This window comes from Castanea sativa, chromosome 1, assembly GCF_040712315.1.
Source record: "Castanea sativa cultivar Marrone di Chiusa Pesio chromosome 1, ASM4071231v1".
Taxonomy (NCBI): Eukaryota; Viridiplantae; Streptophyta; class Magnoliopsida; order Fagales; family Fagaceae; genus Castanea; species Castanea sativa.
The window spans coordinates 14,752,950-14,769,907 of NC_134013.1; the positions used below are offsets into that span (position 1 = coordinate 14,752,950).

A 16,958-nucleotide genomic window follows, 5' to 3' on the forward strand; every position below is an offset into this window, starting at 1 on the left:
AAAAATCTTAAAGCGACTTCCACTGGGTTTTAAAAAAGAGAGTTCAACCATGAATCTTGATTATAATATAGGATGATGATGTAAGTGCAAACTAGTATCTAAAGTAAACATTACAATGATTTCCACTTGGTATTAAAAAAATCGATCTCAATCTTGATACGGAGATTATTATATTCACTTGCGTTGATCAAAGCGGAGCAACTCGAAACCGTGGTGCTGACGTTGTTATTCAAGAAAAAATCGAAGCAGTGCGGCAAGCACAAACAAAGACTTCAGTGAAAACAACTCACGTTTTTTCTTTCTTTTAAAATTTTAAATTTCGCAAAAAGACAATTCTGGTTGAGTGATTCTCAGTAATTCCAATAGCTATAGCTAATAGTAATACCATATTTTATAGCATACTTATATAAAATCATCTTACAATTGACGTTCTACCAAATGCCATTTTTTTTTTATTTACTTTTTAAATGTACGAAACATAGTTACCATTCATTAAGTTTTATATTTTAAGTTGTTCAATTAAATTCAACTACATTCTTTTTAATAAGAATATATATATGACAATAGGCCGGCACATATATTGGCAAAGCATGCCAAAGATATAATCAATAGTAATAATTTTCTTTTATAACATAGATAAAAGAAAATTCATTACCGATTGAGTCAGCTATTGCTTATAGTATACTAAATTTATATTTGTCTTAATAAAGTTACAAATTTCTTATAAATAAATAAAAATTCAACTACGTGGCTGGTTAAAAACTTAAAGTGTAATTACTCATAAAAAAATAAAAATAAAAACCTTAAAGTATAATATTTAAAGAACTGCACTTAAGTTTTAGGTAAAATTACGATTCTTCAGAGTAAGGATTAGTTTGGTTAGAAGAGTGAAAAAGTGGAAAGATATAAAATATTTAGTTTTCTTTTATATGTGTTTGGTTGAGAAGATGGAAAAGTGGAGAGATAGAAAACTTATTTGTTTGGTTGAGAAGAAAAATGAGAAGATGAAAAATGAAGTTGGTATAAATTTACAATTATGTTCCCATTAAATAAAACAAAAAGTATCACATTTTTTTATTAAAAAATTGTGTATGAATACTTCAACTAACATATTGGTATAATAGAAAAAGACAAAAACCAAAGAGAAAAAAAAGTATGAAGAAGAAAGAGGCCAAAGAAGAAAACGACAAACCCATGTGCACATTGCACATGGGTTTAATCCAATTTTTTTGTCTGTTTCTCTCAAATAAAATATTTATAAAATATTTTGATGGACTCAGGAAGAAAACATTTAGATCCCATCAATTTTCCCTCATTTCTTCTTTCCAACCAAACTCTCACAAAACACCATTTTCTTTACATTGTTCTCTCCCCCTTTTTCATCACCCTAAAATCTCCCCTACCAAATGGACCTAAAAGGGTGAAAGAGAGGAAAGGGGAGGAGAGGGAAGGCGTATCCTTCCTATTGTTTGGATTTTTTAATTTTAATTTTTAGATATTTTAAAAATAAAATAGAGGAGGAGAATAAAGTGAAATGGCCCTATAAATCAAGATAGTCAAGATTAGGATTTTACATAGGATTAGTGAGAAGGTTTTGTGGAATGAATCAAGAATCGGAAGATTCTACTTCTCACTAAAAAGAAAAAGAAAAATCATTAGTAATGATAATATATGTTAAAGAATCATAAGAAAAATAGAAAGTGCGACACAAATTACTCTCGAAAGGTACTAACTACTTAGTACCAAATTACCAATATGTGAATAAATTTCAAACCTACAAGTTTCAAGTTCCAACACCTAAAATATGCATAGAGTTCCAAATTAACAAATCTATCATTGGCTACAAAAATAAAATCATCCCAATTCCAAAGTTTCAAAGACTTTGCAAATATTTCAATTGTATTAACATAATAAGAAATGCCAAACCCTTCAAAACCCATTACAACTTAATCGATAGGACTAGACAGTCCTAATCTCACCATAGAGAGACCTAATTACAAATAATTATAATAATAAAATGGATAACAGTTTTGTTGTTTAGATGATATATAAACAACCTACATCGATTCAAATTGATTACAAAGCTATTCTGCCGAGTTCCTTAGAGAGGGTAGTCATGCGCCCGTAGGTATTCTCTACCTATCCATTCCTAATAATGCTGACATATAGATACCATCATTAATTCTAATAGATCTAGATCATTTTTATAGCTTGGGATGGTAGAATCTTAAGATTTTAAGATTGGGGATTGAGATTCTAACAACCATGATATAAATTAACAACTACTACTCTATTTTGCTAATTCTATAAATAAATTTATTTAAAAAGATATAAATTAACATTATTAGAGTTATATATATATATATATATATATATATATATATATATATATATATATATATATAATATAATATAATATAATATAACCCCTCTAAGGCTTTGAGCCTCTCATCTCCCCTCCTAGCGCTCTGTTTGTTTCAACAATGATGTTTTCTAGAAAATGAGTTATTTTCTAAAAAACATTTTCTATAAAACTATCTCATTTTCCCATGTTTGGTAGCAACTTTAATTGAGTTGAAAAAAATTTCTTAACTTCCCTTATTTAGCTTGTTATGAGATAGAGTTGTTTTCCAAAAAAATTTAATAGAAAACAATCTCTAAAAATAAGTCATACTTTTTATGTTGATCAAAGATAATTTTCCTTTGACTCATCTTTTTTTTATGCAACCAAACATTGAAAAATAAGGAAAATTATCTTTACACTAAGTTTTCCATTGAAACAAACGGAGCGCTAATATAGGATAATTTTCCTCAAATCCTTCCTCCTAATACACAAGGTTTTACCCATCTCAAATCCTTCCCTCTCACTCTTTAATAAAAAATCTAAATAAGATTCATTCAACCCTCTCCCATCACTTTCCCTCTTCTCCTCTTTCATCCCCCCTCCATCCAAAGTCCAAACATAATAGAGAAATCGGGAAGGATTCCATCTATGTAAATAAATAAAAAATAAAAAGGTAAGGACCACTCTTATCATAATAATAATACTAATACGAGTATACAACAGCTATAATATTCAAAACAGCAACATCATTGCATCAGCCAGAAAATAAAATCATCTCTCGTTCTCTCTCACCTTAAGCTGACTTTTCACAGCGGCAGTTCCAGGTAGCCATTGCGTACGTGCCTGCGTAAGCTGGTGTGTGAGTGTGTGTGGGGTCACCCTCTTGTAAACACCATAGCCCTCATTAATATCATATTTATAAAAAATGTGTAATGCTGTTGGATTAGAAAGAGTAATAATTACCATACGCCGCATATACTTACACTAAAATTTTGTATTATAAATAAGCATGGTTCATTCGGCTTCGAGTTTGTATCTTTGGATGTAATAACAGAGCAGACCGCTCTGTCTTTGTTTGGTGGAGTAGACAAGGTACGAGTCTCTTGAGGCTTTGACTCTGGAATGAAAAGCAAGCTCTTTTTTTTTTTTTTTTTTGTGTGTGTGTTCATGTTCCTATTTTTCGGACAGTTTTTTCTTGAGGGTATTTTAGGAAAAGTACAGAGTATAAAACGAAATTGCTTTAAAAAAAATGAAAGCCCACTTGGGTATCTCCGACTATGAGAATCTTTAATATGGTTATTTTGTTAGTTAGTATTATTAACTGATTCTTATTCTTTGTTGGGTCTCTTTTTCTTGTCTTCATTTAGTTTCTGTGTTTCAGGTAATAAAAAGAGCTTCAATTCTGCTATCATTGAATGTGATTTCTTTGTTTTGTTTTTTTGTTTTTTTTTTTTGAATTCTACTGATGGAAATGGGTGCTTCTTTTGTTGATGGAAATGGGTGTTTCATTTTGTTCAAACTTGAATTTTGAATATAGCTTTAAGTTGTGAAAGTTATTGTTGACTGACCATCTTGCAAGAATCTATGCGGCTTGGTTTTCATTTTTGTTCTTTTTGTTTATTCCTTTTTTAAAATTAATTGTAACGCAACTTTGTTGCAAATGAAGGCTTTCTCAATGGAATTTGACTTGAGTAGTGCTTTTGTTTGAAATATTTTTGATTTATTGGGTGAAAAAGAGATACCCACTCTTTCATAAAATATTGAAATGAAATCTTCTTTCTTTTTGTGTTGAACTTTTGATTAGTGAAGTTTCCAGGCCATTATTCTTTGAGAAAGCTTGTTGGTTATTTCTCCTGTAATTGTAGTTTTCCATGTTGATGATTCACTCTTTTGGATAGAGTTATGTTTGAACTCTGAAGAGTGGAAGTTTTCCTAGAACTTCGTTAATTGGGCTTCTTTTTTTTTTTTTTTTCTTAGCTCGTTTTAAATCAGCTTTGGATCCATACAGTTGCTGGGGGGTTTTGAGGTCATAATGGAAAATGGTTTTTCAGCACCAGGTACCATTTTGGGTGCTCTGCCTAATTCAGCTATGGAACTGGACCTCTTCGATGAACTTTTTCAAGATAGATGCTGGTTGGAAGCAACTGAGGGACTTGAATTCCTTCTTCAAAGTCCCTCCAGTTCTGGTTCAGTCTTAGGCCCTTCATTTGGATGGCCTGCTTTGGAGGCTCGTGACAATTTGAGCCGGAACCCATCTCAAACTGGCAATCTAGATGAGGCACAAAGACCATTGCCTGATGAAAGTCAGGAAAGAAGTCTAGTCAATGGACAGAATACGGTTGATGTTGTTGCTGGGTGTTCTAGTGAATCAGAAAATATTGTAATTGAAGGTCCTAAACTAGGCAGAGGGTTGTGGATTGCACCCAACATGAATCAAGGTCTTCCATATTGTGTAGAAGAGAGATTAATGAAGGCAATTGAATACATTAGAGAATTCACAAGAGGTAAAGATGTTCTTATACAGGTATGGGTGCCTGTGAATAGAGACGGTAGACGTGTTCTAACAACTAGTAATCAACCTTTCGCGTTTGGTTCCAGTAATCCAAGCCTTGCAAGTTACCGAGACATCTCTGCGGATTTTCATTTTGCAGCTGAGGAGGATTCCAAGGAGGTGGTGGGATTGCCCGGTCGTGTTTTCTTGGGTAAGGTTCCTGAGTGGACGCCTGATGTTCAATTCTTTGCAAAGAATGAGTACTTAAGAGTTGTTCATGCTCAACTGTACGATGTCCGTGGAACTCTTGCCCTTCCAATCTTTGAACATGATAGCAGTAATTGCGTGGGTGTTATTGAGGTTGTGATGACTGCCCAGCAGACCAAGTATGGCCCTGAGTTTGAAAGTGTTTGCAAGGCACTTGAGGTCTGTTTTCTTTGCTTGTTTTTTTTTTCTTGGGTGTGTTGGTTTCTCCCTTTCCTTGCAGCTGAAGACTATGCATGGAATTTAGAATTACTTCCAATACTTTTATGAGCATTGCCAAATGACACTATGATGTGGTTTTCTCATCACTATCAAACTTATTCTTATCGCTTGGTTCACCTTTATGCTCATATCCAATGGATATATAATATTTGTTTATTTCCCATGCTTTGGTGGCCCTAGCATGAGAGATCGGCCATTGTGGTTCATACTTGAACTGCCACAAATCATGTGGCAATGCTCTTGATTGAGCATTTCCTATCAAGGACAGGAACTTCACCTTAAAGAACATAACAGTCAGTTCATTTGAAGTCTATTAAACAGGAAAATGGGAACAGAGGACAGATGTATCTTGTCTACTTTCTGAGGTTTATTTATATATATTAATAAAGAAATTTTTTTCATATTGTGTCTTTTGCAGATAAGCTCAACTATTCTGCTTGGTTAACTCAACAGAACTTGTAGATTGTTTGTCTTCTCTTGTCAAAGCTATTTTTTCTTAAGGGTGCATCACTCAATAACTAATATTTATCCTGAATTTTGTACATTACTAGTTCCTTTGCAATGATATTATATCTGTACATGAGCTCATAGCATTTAGAAGATAAAAGTAGATAATATCTTAAAATTTGCAGCCAGGATCACATTTTGTTGTAATCTCCATAGGTTATGTCTAATAATATACCTTTTTGTGAAACTAGAATGAAATTCCTTAGAAAATCTAAATATTTTGTAATATTATTTATTTGCAAGCTTACATTTGCAATTGTGATGGTCAATTTTTTATTGAAGAAAATATGGAGATACAGCTTGAGTAGTGATTTTCAGTTGCTTTATGTCTTCGAATATGAAAAACAACATAATATGATGCATACCTACTCTTCATAGGTGTGAGGTGTGGTGTCAAATGAGATCCCTTGTTGAGCTATGCTCATTAAGGACTTGTTGATTCTGCTAGGTTGATTTCAACTTCTCATCTTGGTGTAAAACTCTGAGGAATTCAGGAATTTAGGAACTTAAATCTAAAGCTTGATCATCAAAAGTTTGAGGTGTTGGTTGAGTAAAACATTGGAATGAGTTTGTATGTGTAGTATAGCAAGATCAAAGATCATTATTGGGAAATTGTCTTGTATTGGTCATTTTCAGGAGAAGTTGCACTGCTACTGATTATTTTCCTCTCTGAAGGATGGAATTTATCCTATTCTAAGTTTCAATTAGTTCCCCCCCCCCCCCCCCCCACCTTCCCCCACCCTCCTCTCTAATCATATAAATACCATTTTTCTTTCTGGGTTCCATTTTCAGATTTGAAAAAAAAAGTATAGGTTTGATTCTAGAACCATGAGGAGATTGTAGCTTCTCTTGTATCATTAACATATTTATAGGCCAAATGTGAACATACAATGCAGAATTCATATTTATCCTGTTTCTCTAACTGGAGCCAACTTGTTAATATGTAGGCTGTTGATCTTATGAGTTTTGATGCTTTGAGCATTGAGAATCTAAAGGTAAATGGACAATTGTTGCAGAAGGATTTAATTAATTAAATGATCCAATTTTCTTTTAAATCTCATGTTTATGATTCTTTTTTGCAGGCATGCCCCAAGTCCTACCAAGCTGCATTACCGGAGATTCAAGAGGTTTTGAGATTCGCCTGCAAGACACATAGACTGCCCTTAGCTCAAACTTGGGTTCCATGCATTCAACAAGGTAAAGTGGGGTGCCGGCACTCCAACGAGAACTACATATATTGTGTTTCCACTGTGGATCGTGCTTGCATTGTAGCTGATCCCAATATGCAGGAATTTCATGAGGCTTGCTCTGAGCATCACTTGTTAAAAGGTGAAGGCATTGTTGGGGAAGCATTTAAGACCAATCAAGCATGCTTCTCAAGTGACATAACATCCCAAAGCAAGACAGAGTACCCTTTGTCTCACCATGCAAGGTTGTTTGGGTTGCATGCAGCTGTTGCAATACACCTGCGAAGCATCCACACTGGTACAGATGACTTTGTCCTGGAGTTCTTCTTGCCCACAGATTGCAGGGATCCTGAAGAACAAAAGAACATGCTTAATTCATTGTCCTGTATTATACAGCAGGTTTGCCGGAGCTTACGAGTAGTAACAGACAAGGAGCTAGAGGAGGATACTAATTTGCCAGTTACTGGGACTGGGAAACTTTGTAGAGAAGAGATATTAAAAGAGAATTCCTCTGAGTTTTGCCAACCTCATCAAGATTCTAACTTAAAAGTAAATGTTGATTGTGGTGAAAAGTGTACTATGCATGGTAAGGGTAACTTCCCAAGTGTGGGTAAGGCTAAAACAGGAGAGAAAAGACGCACCAAGGCAGAGAAAACGATCCCTTTGGAAGTCCTTCAGCAACATTTTGCTGGCAGTCTAAAAGATGCCTCAAAGAGTATTGGAGGTAAATTTTCATTGCAATTGAAGCTATATTTCGATGCTTTAGAGTCCTCCCGCCAAACAACCCCCCCCCCCCCCCCCCCCCAAACACCCACACACACACTCAAAAAGAAAAAAAAAAAAAAATTCTCCTCAAAAAAGGAAAAAAAAAGGGAATCAAAAAGAAAGAGAAGGCATGACAATGGGTCTGATCTGCACTCATCCCGGGGTGCTACGATTTACTGGATTGTGTATGGAAGTTTTGAAAATTATTGATTTTTTTTTTCACTGTTTTACATTGTGGTTATAGGCCTGTCTATATAAGTTGTATCTGTTAACAACTGCTCCAAAGTAAATTCTCCCACAATTGTAATCAGCATCAGTTTTGCTGAGTGCTTCATCACTCAATGCCTTTTAAGTGCTTCAGAATGTCTGCATCTGGGTTATTTATTTATTTATTATTACTTTTCCTTTCAGGTTGATTATGTGATCATTTCCACTATCAAGCTCTTGAATTTAACATTTTTAAACATCATTTACTTTCAGTTTGCCCGACGACTTTGAAAAGAATATGCCGACAACATGGGATTAATCGTTGGCCTTCTAGGAAAATTAAGAAGGTTGGTCACTCCTTAAAGAAACTCCAGCTTGTAATCGACTCAGTTGAGGGTGCATCTTGTGCTTTACAAATAGATTCCTTCTATACAAAGTTCCCAAAGCTAGCCTCTCCAAATTTATCAGGAACCAACCCATTTTCAGCTTCAAAGCTCAGCAATCAACCACAGCCCATTTTGCAGCCTGAAGGAGGCATTTGCAGTCCTGAAACTGCTGCATCAAAATCACCCTACTCTTCATGCAGTCAGGGTTCAAGTTCAAGTCATGCTCCTACTAGGAACGTTGTTGGTTGCGTAGATCCTATAGTTGGAGAAAACTTTAGTGATAGTGCACTACAGAGGATCACAAGTGAAGCAGAACTGCATGCCTCAAGTCAGGCACCAAAGCTGCAGCCAAAACTTGAGAGTCTTAAATCTTTTAATGAGCACCCTAGTGCTGAGAATTTTCCACCCTTACAGAAATTAAAAGTCACATATGGGGATGAGAAAATCCGTTTACGAATGAAAAACAATTGGGGATACAAAGATTTGCTGCTAGAAATTGCTAGTCGATTTAATATACATGACATAAGTAGGTTTGATGTCAAGTACTTGGATGATGATTCTGAGTGGGTCTTATTAACATGTGATGATGATTTGGAGGAGTGTATTGATATATGTCGATCACTACAGAGTGACACTATCAAACTCGCCCTCCAAGTTTCTCGTCATCATGTTGGAAGGTCTTTAGGAAGCAATGACACTTCTTGATTGTCAGATGCTCTTAAAGCAAATCAATAAGGTCTTTATAAGTTCAAGTTCAAAATGGTTGCAATCCTGCCATTACTTCTTGGTTTGTGTTTGTTAGATATATTAGGACCCTTGGGTTCAAATCTGTTGTAAAGCTCATTTTTGTAAGATGCTTGATTTGATATAAGCATGAAATTAGCATGCCATCATAGCCTCTTTGACTTCTTTCAATTTAAAACTTGCTAATTAGTGCAATTGTGAATAGGTAACATGAAGTGGTAGGTTGCACAAAACAGAAAATGTCAACCACTAACGGTCTGACGCAATTGGAAAGTTGCAAGAAGCAATTAACCTCACCAAAGCAATTGGAAATTTGCAAGAAGCAACCTTACCAACGCAATCGGAAAGTCGCAAGAAGCAAAATATATTTGTTTCAAGAAAGTTAACCTTGAATCCACAAGGAAAGTTACTAGAATCCACCAGAAAATAGGAAAAAAAATCTCTAAAATTTTATTAAATTGAAGTTCTTCAACTTTGTTTAGCTTAAAGGCCAATTTAAAGGCTTCGTAAAACTTGGCCAACAAAAAAAAAAAATTTTAAAGTAGATCCTAATAGATATCCTACCATAATTTGACTTAAAAAATCATTAAAGATGCCTAAAATCAAGTAAATAATAACCCTAAACTTAAAATTTCAAAAATTACATAAAAAAATACCAAAATTAATAAATAAAAATTTTTAATTGTAGAAAAAAAAAAAATCAGACCTCTCCACTTGGAAAAAACTCATCCTCAATCTAATATTTGTGATTTGAAATTCTATATGTCAAGCAAACAAATATTTTGGAGACTTTGGCCCCTTGTTCTTCTTTCCATTCTTTGAAATTCTTTTTCCTTAGTCTTCATGCAATCGTCAAGATTCACCAAATAAGAGTTGATGGTTGAATCAAATCTTTTGATCCTAATAAAATCTAATGTATTTCCTTCACTAAAATAGTAGGATCTTGAGATTTGCAATCATCTGAGTTGACTTCATCGAGATCTTTGACAATTTTATTTGCAATTTCAATCTCACTGGCTTTGGTTTACTAGAATCTTCATCAATTGTCTTTAAAACATCAATCTTTTTCTCCATAATCTACATTTAGGATCTTTTTCTATAATGAGATCTCCATTAATTTCCTAAAAAAATTTCTGTATTTTTTTCTTTGATTTTTGCATAATCTTCAAGAAAGATATCTTATTCAACATGCAATTTCTCCCGTTATGGTGGAATATAGCATTCTTCCAAATAATTCATCAAGTATGAATTTTTTGACCAATATTTATGCTTTGTACATGACAATATTTCATTATAATCCAAATGATAAAATTAATGGCAAGATCTTTTTCATCCTAAGCCATGCTGCTGTGTCACTACTCACTTATTAGCAACAGACCAAGATAAGGATAGGACTCAAATACCAATGGACGTAGTCGGAAAGTTGCAAGAAGCGATACTGGTTTGCTTCAAAAGAGGGGCTCTCAAACAGCCTCTGTGCAGCAAATCGAGGGTTTTGGTGTCACTGAATCATGGGCATTTTCCCTCCGTGAGAGAAAAAATAAACCATAAATCCAGAAAGGTCTCTCAAATCCACAAGGAGAGTTACTCTAATCCACTAAAAAATAGAGAGACAAAATTCTGAAATTTTATTAAACTGAATCTAAAAATAATAACCGTAAATCTAAAATTCCGAAAATTACATTAAAAAAGTAAATATAAATTAAATTGTAAATTATGTTCTACATCACAGTTGCATAAGTAGTTGTGAAATTGTGTGCATCTAAAATTATTCATACAATATTGACATTTTGGACCCCAAAAAAAAAAAAGTTTCTAGAAATTGGAGTGCACTTTAGTTGGTGGAATTTGGAAGGGATTCACAATTGCATGGCTGTAGTCAGCAAAAAGTGGATGTTATAAGAGGTCTGAAACAGGAATCTAAGTATAATTTATTCAAGATGGTATTGTAATGGGGGTTGTCTAATTAAGTTCAGGGAAATGGATGTGCTTCATTCGAAATCCAGGATACTGAATCTTGTAAAGTCAAACATCTTTCATGTCTCAAGAGAACAAAAAGATACCACATTAAAAAAAGAGGAACTTATGCTTCATACTGCTCGCTAATTGGTTACTTGCTGTATATTTTAATTTTGGAATCTCCTAGGCGAAAATTGAAATGAAAGTGAAATTTCTCTGCTTTTTTTTTTTCTCCTGAAATGCAAGTGGACATTATTATTTTTTATTCTTGTCCTCTACTTGTATTTTATGGTCTCCAATTCATGGCATACGTTTTAAAGTTTCAGATTTCTTGTAGGACTGAATTATCGGTGGTGGGTAGTGGCTCTGGTGTGGAAGTAACTTGAATTTATAAATATTTGTTCACTCTTACGTCAATCCTGTCAATTTTGCAATGTAATGGAGGCAGGTTTGCCCCCATTTTGATATACTATTCTTCTTATGCTGACTTCACTGCCCTTTTAGTTTCTGGGTTTTGTTTCAAATACAAGCAATTTCCTACTGGTTGGTTGCTATATAACTATATATTAACATTCACATCAGTATATTCAATTTTTGTTCTTGTTGTCAATTTTAACATAAAAACATATTTTTCTATTATAGATTATCACTTTTAAAAAAACACTTGCATCATATTATTTATTTAAAGTATTTTTTTTATTACTCTCTAAATAATATATTTGCATGTGAATAGTAATGTGTATATTATACCGTTATTGTAGCTTACATCTTATTTTATGCAAGTTTATATGAACTTACGTGAGTGATTTTTAGAGTTGAATGTACAAAATTTACCCCTTATTTTATTATACATTAACTGATATGAGTGCTCAACTACGAAGCTGTTTGCGGTGTCAATTTTCCAAGTCTGATTACACTTAAAAATGAAAAAAAAAAAAACCAAAAACCAAAAACAAAAGGAATATTCTAATTCTAGCATGCTAGATAAATATTTTTATTTTTCCGAGAGCCGTCATGCTAGACCAGATACTTATTGGTCGCTTATTGAGTGGTTTACAAGGGTGCCTAATGGCAATTCTTAAAGCAAATCACTAATGCTATCTTAGATCTTACAAATCTTCTCAGAAAAAAAATCTTAGATTTTACAAAGAACACAGAATTATGCTCTCCACTTGTTGAAGAGTAAGGCCCACACATGAGCATTATAATTTGGCTTGTTTATTTGTGAAATTAGTTTCAAATCTATGTGATGTGTGTGAATAAATAATTATTTTGTATTGTAATATAATGTATAATTTTTTCTCTAAAATTTTTTGAAGACAATTTGTTCTCCTTAAAAATTAAACAATTTCTATTTGGTCCAATTATGTCTACTTTGGTCCAATTTGGTCCACTTAGTCAATTTCAGTTCCCTTCAATCCATTTTAGACTAAGCAGGCCTTAAATTGATTCTTTTTGTAGGTTTTCTTTTCAAGTTTAACTCAAAAATTCCTTTTTTTTTTCCCCTTGATTTTCGATTTGAAAAGTATGAAATTTTATTATATTTGGACTAAACTCTTTAGTTTTGAGTTAAAAAAAAAATACAAAGAAAATACTAAAATAGACATTAGAAATTAGAAATATGAGCCCTAAAAATGTAATAAAATTGATAAATATTCAAAGGTGTTATTTGGTCCCCAATGTTTCTATTCAGTCCATTCAGTCATCATCGGTCTAATTTAGTCCTATTCAGTCCACTTTAGTCCATGATGTCCACTAAAGTTCTATTTGGTCCATTCAATCTACATTGACCCTATTCGGTCCACGTGGTCCTATTCTGTACACTTCAGTCCCATTTGGTCCATCATGTCCATTTTGGCTTTATTTGGTTCTATTCAGTCCATTTTGGTCCTATTCGGTCCATTCTATCCACTTCAATCCATTTGTGCCATTCGGTCCACTTTGGTCCTATTTAGTCCATTTTGTCCATTGGTTCTATTTGGTCCATTATGTCCACTTCGGTCCCATTCTGTCCATTTGGTCCACTTTGTTCCATTTGATCCAATTCAAACTATTCGAATCACTTTGGTTCACTTTGATTTATTTTTGTCCACTACATATATATAAAACTCATAATCATTGTTTTAAAAATCGGACCGAACTGGTCGGTTCAACTAGTTCAACCGAGAACTAGGCACTAATTCGATTCGATTCGGTCCTTACCGAAAATCGAAAATTAGAGAAAAAACAAGTTTAACTAGAAACTGCCGGTCAGACCATGAACCGGGACGGTTAAACTAGTTTTCAACCATTTCAATAAATTGAGCAAAATAAACCACAATCTTCCTCATGTTGACAGCAAAGTTGGTGCTTATCTTTCATTGAAGGCAACATGGCTGCTTGTGAGTAAGATCTAAGATGAGATTTGAGGAAATCTGAAATTTGTGGGTAAAATAAGATTTAAAGAGGTGGGAGGAGCAAAGTGAGAAATGTGGTGCTTAAAAGAGTTAAAAGGAAGAATTTTTGGTTTTAGCCTTTTAGGTGATGAATCGGTTCGATGGAGAGAGAGAAAGAGAGACATTGAATGAGACTTGAGAAAAAAATTTGAAATTGTGTTACTAAGGAGATGAGAAGTTACGCTATGTTTGGTTGAAGTTGAGGGAAGGGAAGAGAAAGGAAAAGAAGAAAAGATGAGAAAGAGAAAAGAAAATATTTTCCTTTGAGGTGTTTGGAATCTTCAGATATAGGAAGGAAAGGAAGTAAGAAACGATGAATATTTTTGTATGGTTTACAAAAAGAGGGGAAAGGAAAATGTGTATTTTTGCATTCATGTCCCTTGAAAAATTAAATAGTAACATAACTTATGAGAGACATTTTAGTAATTTTATGATATAAAAAGAAAAAATCATGCATATTTTTCTCCCTTTCCCCCTCTTACCGCCCAATTTGGGCTAATAGCAAAATGTTGGGTCCCATTGAACAGATTTCACTCCAAATTAGCTCCTCTCCTCTTCCCTTTTCCAACCAAACCAAGGAAAGAGCTACTTTTATCTTCTCTTCTTTTCTTTTCCCTCTTACTCCTTCTAATCAAACATAGCCTTGGCTTGAAGGATTAGGGAAAGTGGGTGGGTGGATAGGTAGGTGGGAATGGGATAAAAGCAAAATTAATGACACAAAAGACTAAACATTAACAATGGGTGGGTTTAAGGGGAAAAAAAAAGATACAAAAATACTACTACGTTGCTTATGTTTTATGCTATGTTTGGTTAAAGTTGAGGGGAGGGAAGAGAAAAGAAAATAAGAAAATATGGAAAAGAGAAAAGAAAATATTTTTCATTTGAGGTGTTTGGATATAGGAAGGAAAGGAATTAAGAAATGATGAATATTTTTGTTTGGTTTACAAAAAAAAAGGGAATGGAAATGTGTATTTTTACATTCATGTCCCTTGAAAAATTAAATGGTAACATAACTTATGAGGAGCATTTTAGTAATTTTATTATATAAAAAAGAAAAAATCACGCCATATCTTTCTCCCTTTCCCCCTCTTTCCACCCAATTTGGGTTAAGACAAAATGTTGGGTTCTACTAAACAGATTTCACTCTAAATCAACCCCTCTCCTCTTCCCTCTTCCAACCAAACCAAGAAAAGAGCTACTTTTTCCTTCCCTTCTTTTCTTTTCTCTCTTAATCCTTCCAATCCAAACATAGCCTTAAAGCCAACAAAAGCATGAAATAATAATAATAAAATACTAATTGCATTTACATGGGAATTGGGAACTTTGGGTGATGCACCTTAACACATGGTAGCCATATGTTCTTGTATGTTTTTTTTTTTGGTGTGTGTGTTAATATTGATTGGTAATGATATATAACCTTTTTATTAAATATTACAGAATAGTTTGTATTTTAAGTCATTAACATCTAATTTAACACCCTTTTATTTTAGAATATATCTCTACAAGGAAAATATATAAATCCTAAGTCGAGGGAAATTCAATTAAATTATGTATTCTTAATTATGTTGTAAAAAAATTATATTATTGTCATCATTTTTGTAACGTTAATTTAATTGTTTATACTTCTTTGCCCTACCCATTTATACATAATATAAAGTATGGAAACTCATTTAAAATTGTTGGTAAATAATATGACAAGTTATTTTTAATTTTTTTAATTTTAAAATTATTACTTAAATGATTTATGACATCACTGGTCTGACCATCGGTCCGACTCCAGTCCGACCATAAAACTGAGAACCACTTCCTTTTCTGGTTCTTTCACCGGTTTGGCTTTTAAAACCATGCTCACAATATTTAAAATATTGAGCATAACATTTATTGTTGTTACGTAGATGTTGAACCATATTAATGTAGCATTTTAGTCCACTTTGGTACGACTAAATTTAAGTGAAAGTCTTTCTAAACATAAAGACTATGAATATACAAATGTAATCTTTAGGGAAATTATTCTTTTGTTTTAAAGTCGTTATTTTTAAATAATTTGTTTGAGGTTTGTGGGGTGTCCGAGGACCAAGAAGAATAAGAGGTGGGGTATCATGCACCAACTCATTTATAAAAGCGCATTTGACCCAAGGAGCTGGTCTACCCAAGAAGAGAATGGAGTGGAGACATAGCATCTTATGAGAGCTTGGCTAGGAGGAATGCAGCCTTGGGAAAGGATCAACACGGTGGAAGGAAGCTTCCTGAAAGGGTATACCTTCCACCCTGCATTAAATGCTCTATAACAACCTTATTAGCTGCATTAATGAGGAAGTGACCCTTGAACAGTATTTTTACAACTAACAACCCTTTCTACCCCCTTCATTAGAGCCCTGATGGGACAAGTATCCTAAAAAGAGCCTTGGGGCATACAAGTGAAGGGTTAGGATGCAAAGAAGGGGGATATATAAGAGGGAAGGAGCTCCATAGTAGTAGGGGGAGGAGATTTTTAGAGATAGAAAAGTGAATAGTGCATTGCTTGATAAAAACCAGAGTCAGTCATATATAAGAACTCTTCCTCGAAAGTGACCAAAGAGAACTCTTTTCTCAACAACTACTTGATTCATTGTTTCTTGTTTGGGCACCACTTCCTTAGCCCTAGGCTTAGCTTGCAACTCTATTGTAATAGTTTTCCCACCTCTACACATAAAAATTCTATTGTTTGAGCTTGGGTTAAAATAATTCTAAGTAGGCTTGGGCTGCCAAATCGGTAGTTCATACAAGATTGATTATACATTTAAGCAAAATAAATAAATATATTTATGTATGTATAATTTTTACAACTTAATTAAGTATTCTTAATTATGTTGTTCAGTTAGTCATGTTTCTGACCTTATTGATAGCACCACCAACACTTGGAAAGCTAACTTAGTTAGGAAGTTATACCCCCACCAAGCTGCCATGGAGATTCTGCAGATCCCCCTTCCTAAGACGGATGCTGGGATTGATAAGTTAGTTTGGAAATATTCCACTACAGGTGAATATAGGGTGAAGAAAGCTTATGATATGCTGTCAGGTACTCCCACTAGGTCTGTTGTCCTAAAGCTGTTTGGAGTACAATGTGGAAATTAAAGCTCCCTGTGAAGAACATCACTTTCATTTGGAAATTTCTCCATAATTGCCTTCAAGTGAAATCAATCTTACACAATAGAGGTATTACATCTGAGCCCACCTGCCCTCTCTGCAATGAAGATGAGGAAACTATATCCCACTTGTTCCTGTTCTGCCACTTTTCAAAGGCTGTATGGCACGGCACCAACCTCTCTATCCATACCTCGGCTTTAATCCAAACAAATGCCATACAGTGGCTCTCGGGTTGCATGCTTAGGAATGATCTTGGACCCCAAGAGAAGGACTCTTATCTCCAAACCATTTGCACCACTTGCACCACTCTCTAGTCTCCGT

The 16,958-nt window shown here is 34.0% G+C and overlaps 1 protein-coding gene across 2 annotated transcripts; it reads left to right on the plus strand.

The window, feature by feature from the left end:
• The first annotated feature begins 3,310 nt into the window (after positions 1–3,310).
• LOC142642091 (protein NLP5-like) lies at positions 3,311–9,260 on the plus strand. 2 transcript variants are annotated; one of them, XM_075816448.1, is made up of 5 exons: positions 3,311–3,436; positions 4,322–5,261; positions 6,776–6,823; positions 6,911–7,739; positions 8,261–9,260. In XM_075816448.1, exons 2-5 carry the CDS (start codon positions 4,377–4,379, stop codon positions 9,076–9,078), a joined length of 2,580 nt encoding a protein of 859 aa, XP_075672563.1. In that variant the 5' UTR covers positions 3,311–3,436; positions 4,322–4,376; the 3' UTR covers positions 9,079–9,260. The 2 variants fall into 2 exon arrangements, with proteins under 2 accessions (XP_075672563.1, XP_075672568.1); XM_075816453.1 differs by lacking the exon at positions 3,311–3,436 and adding an exon at positions 3,664–3,725.
• Positions 9,261–16,958: the final 7,698 nt, after the last annotated feature.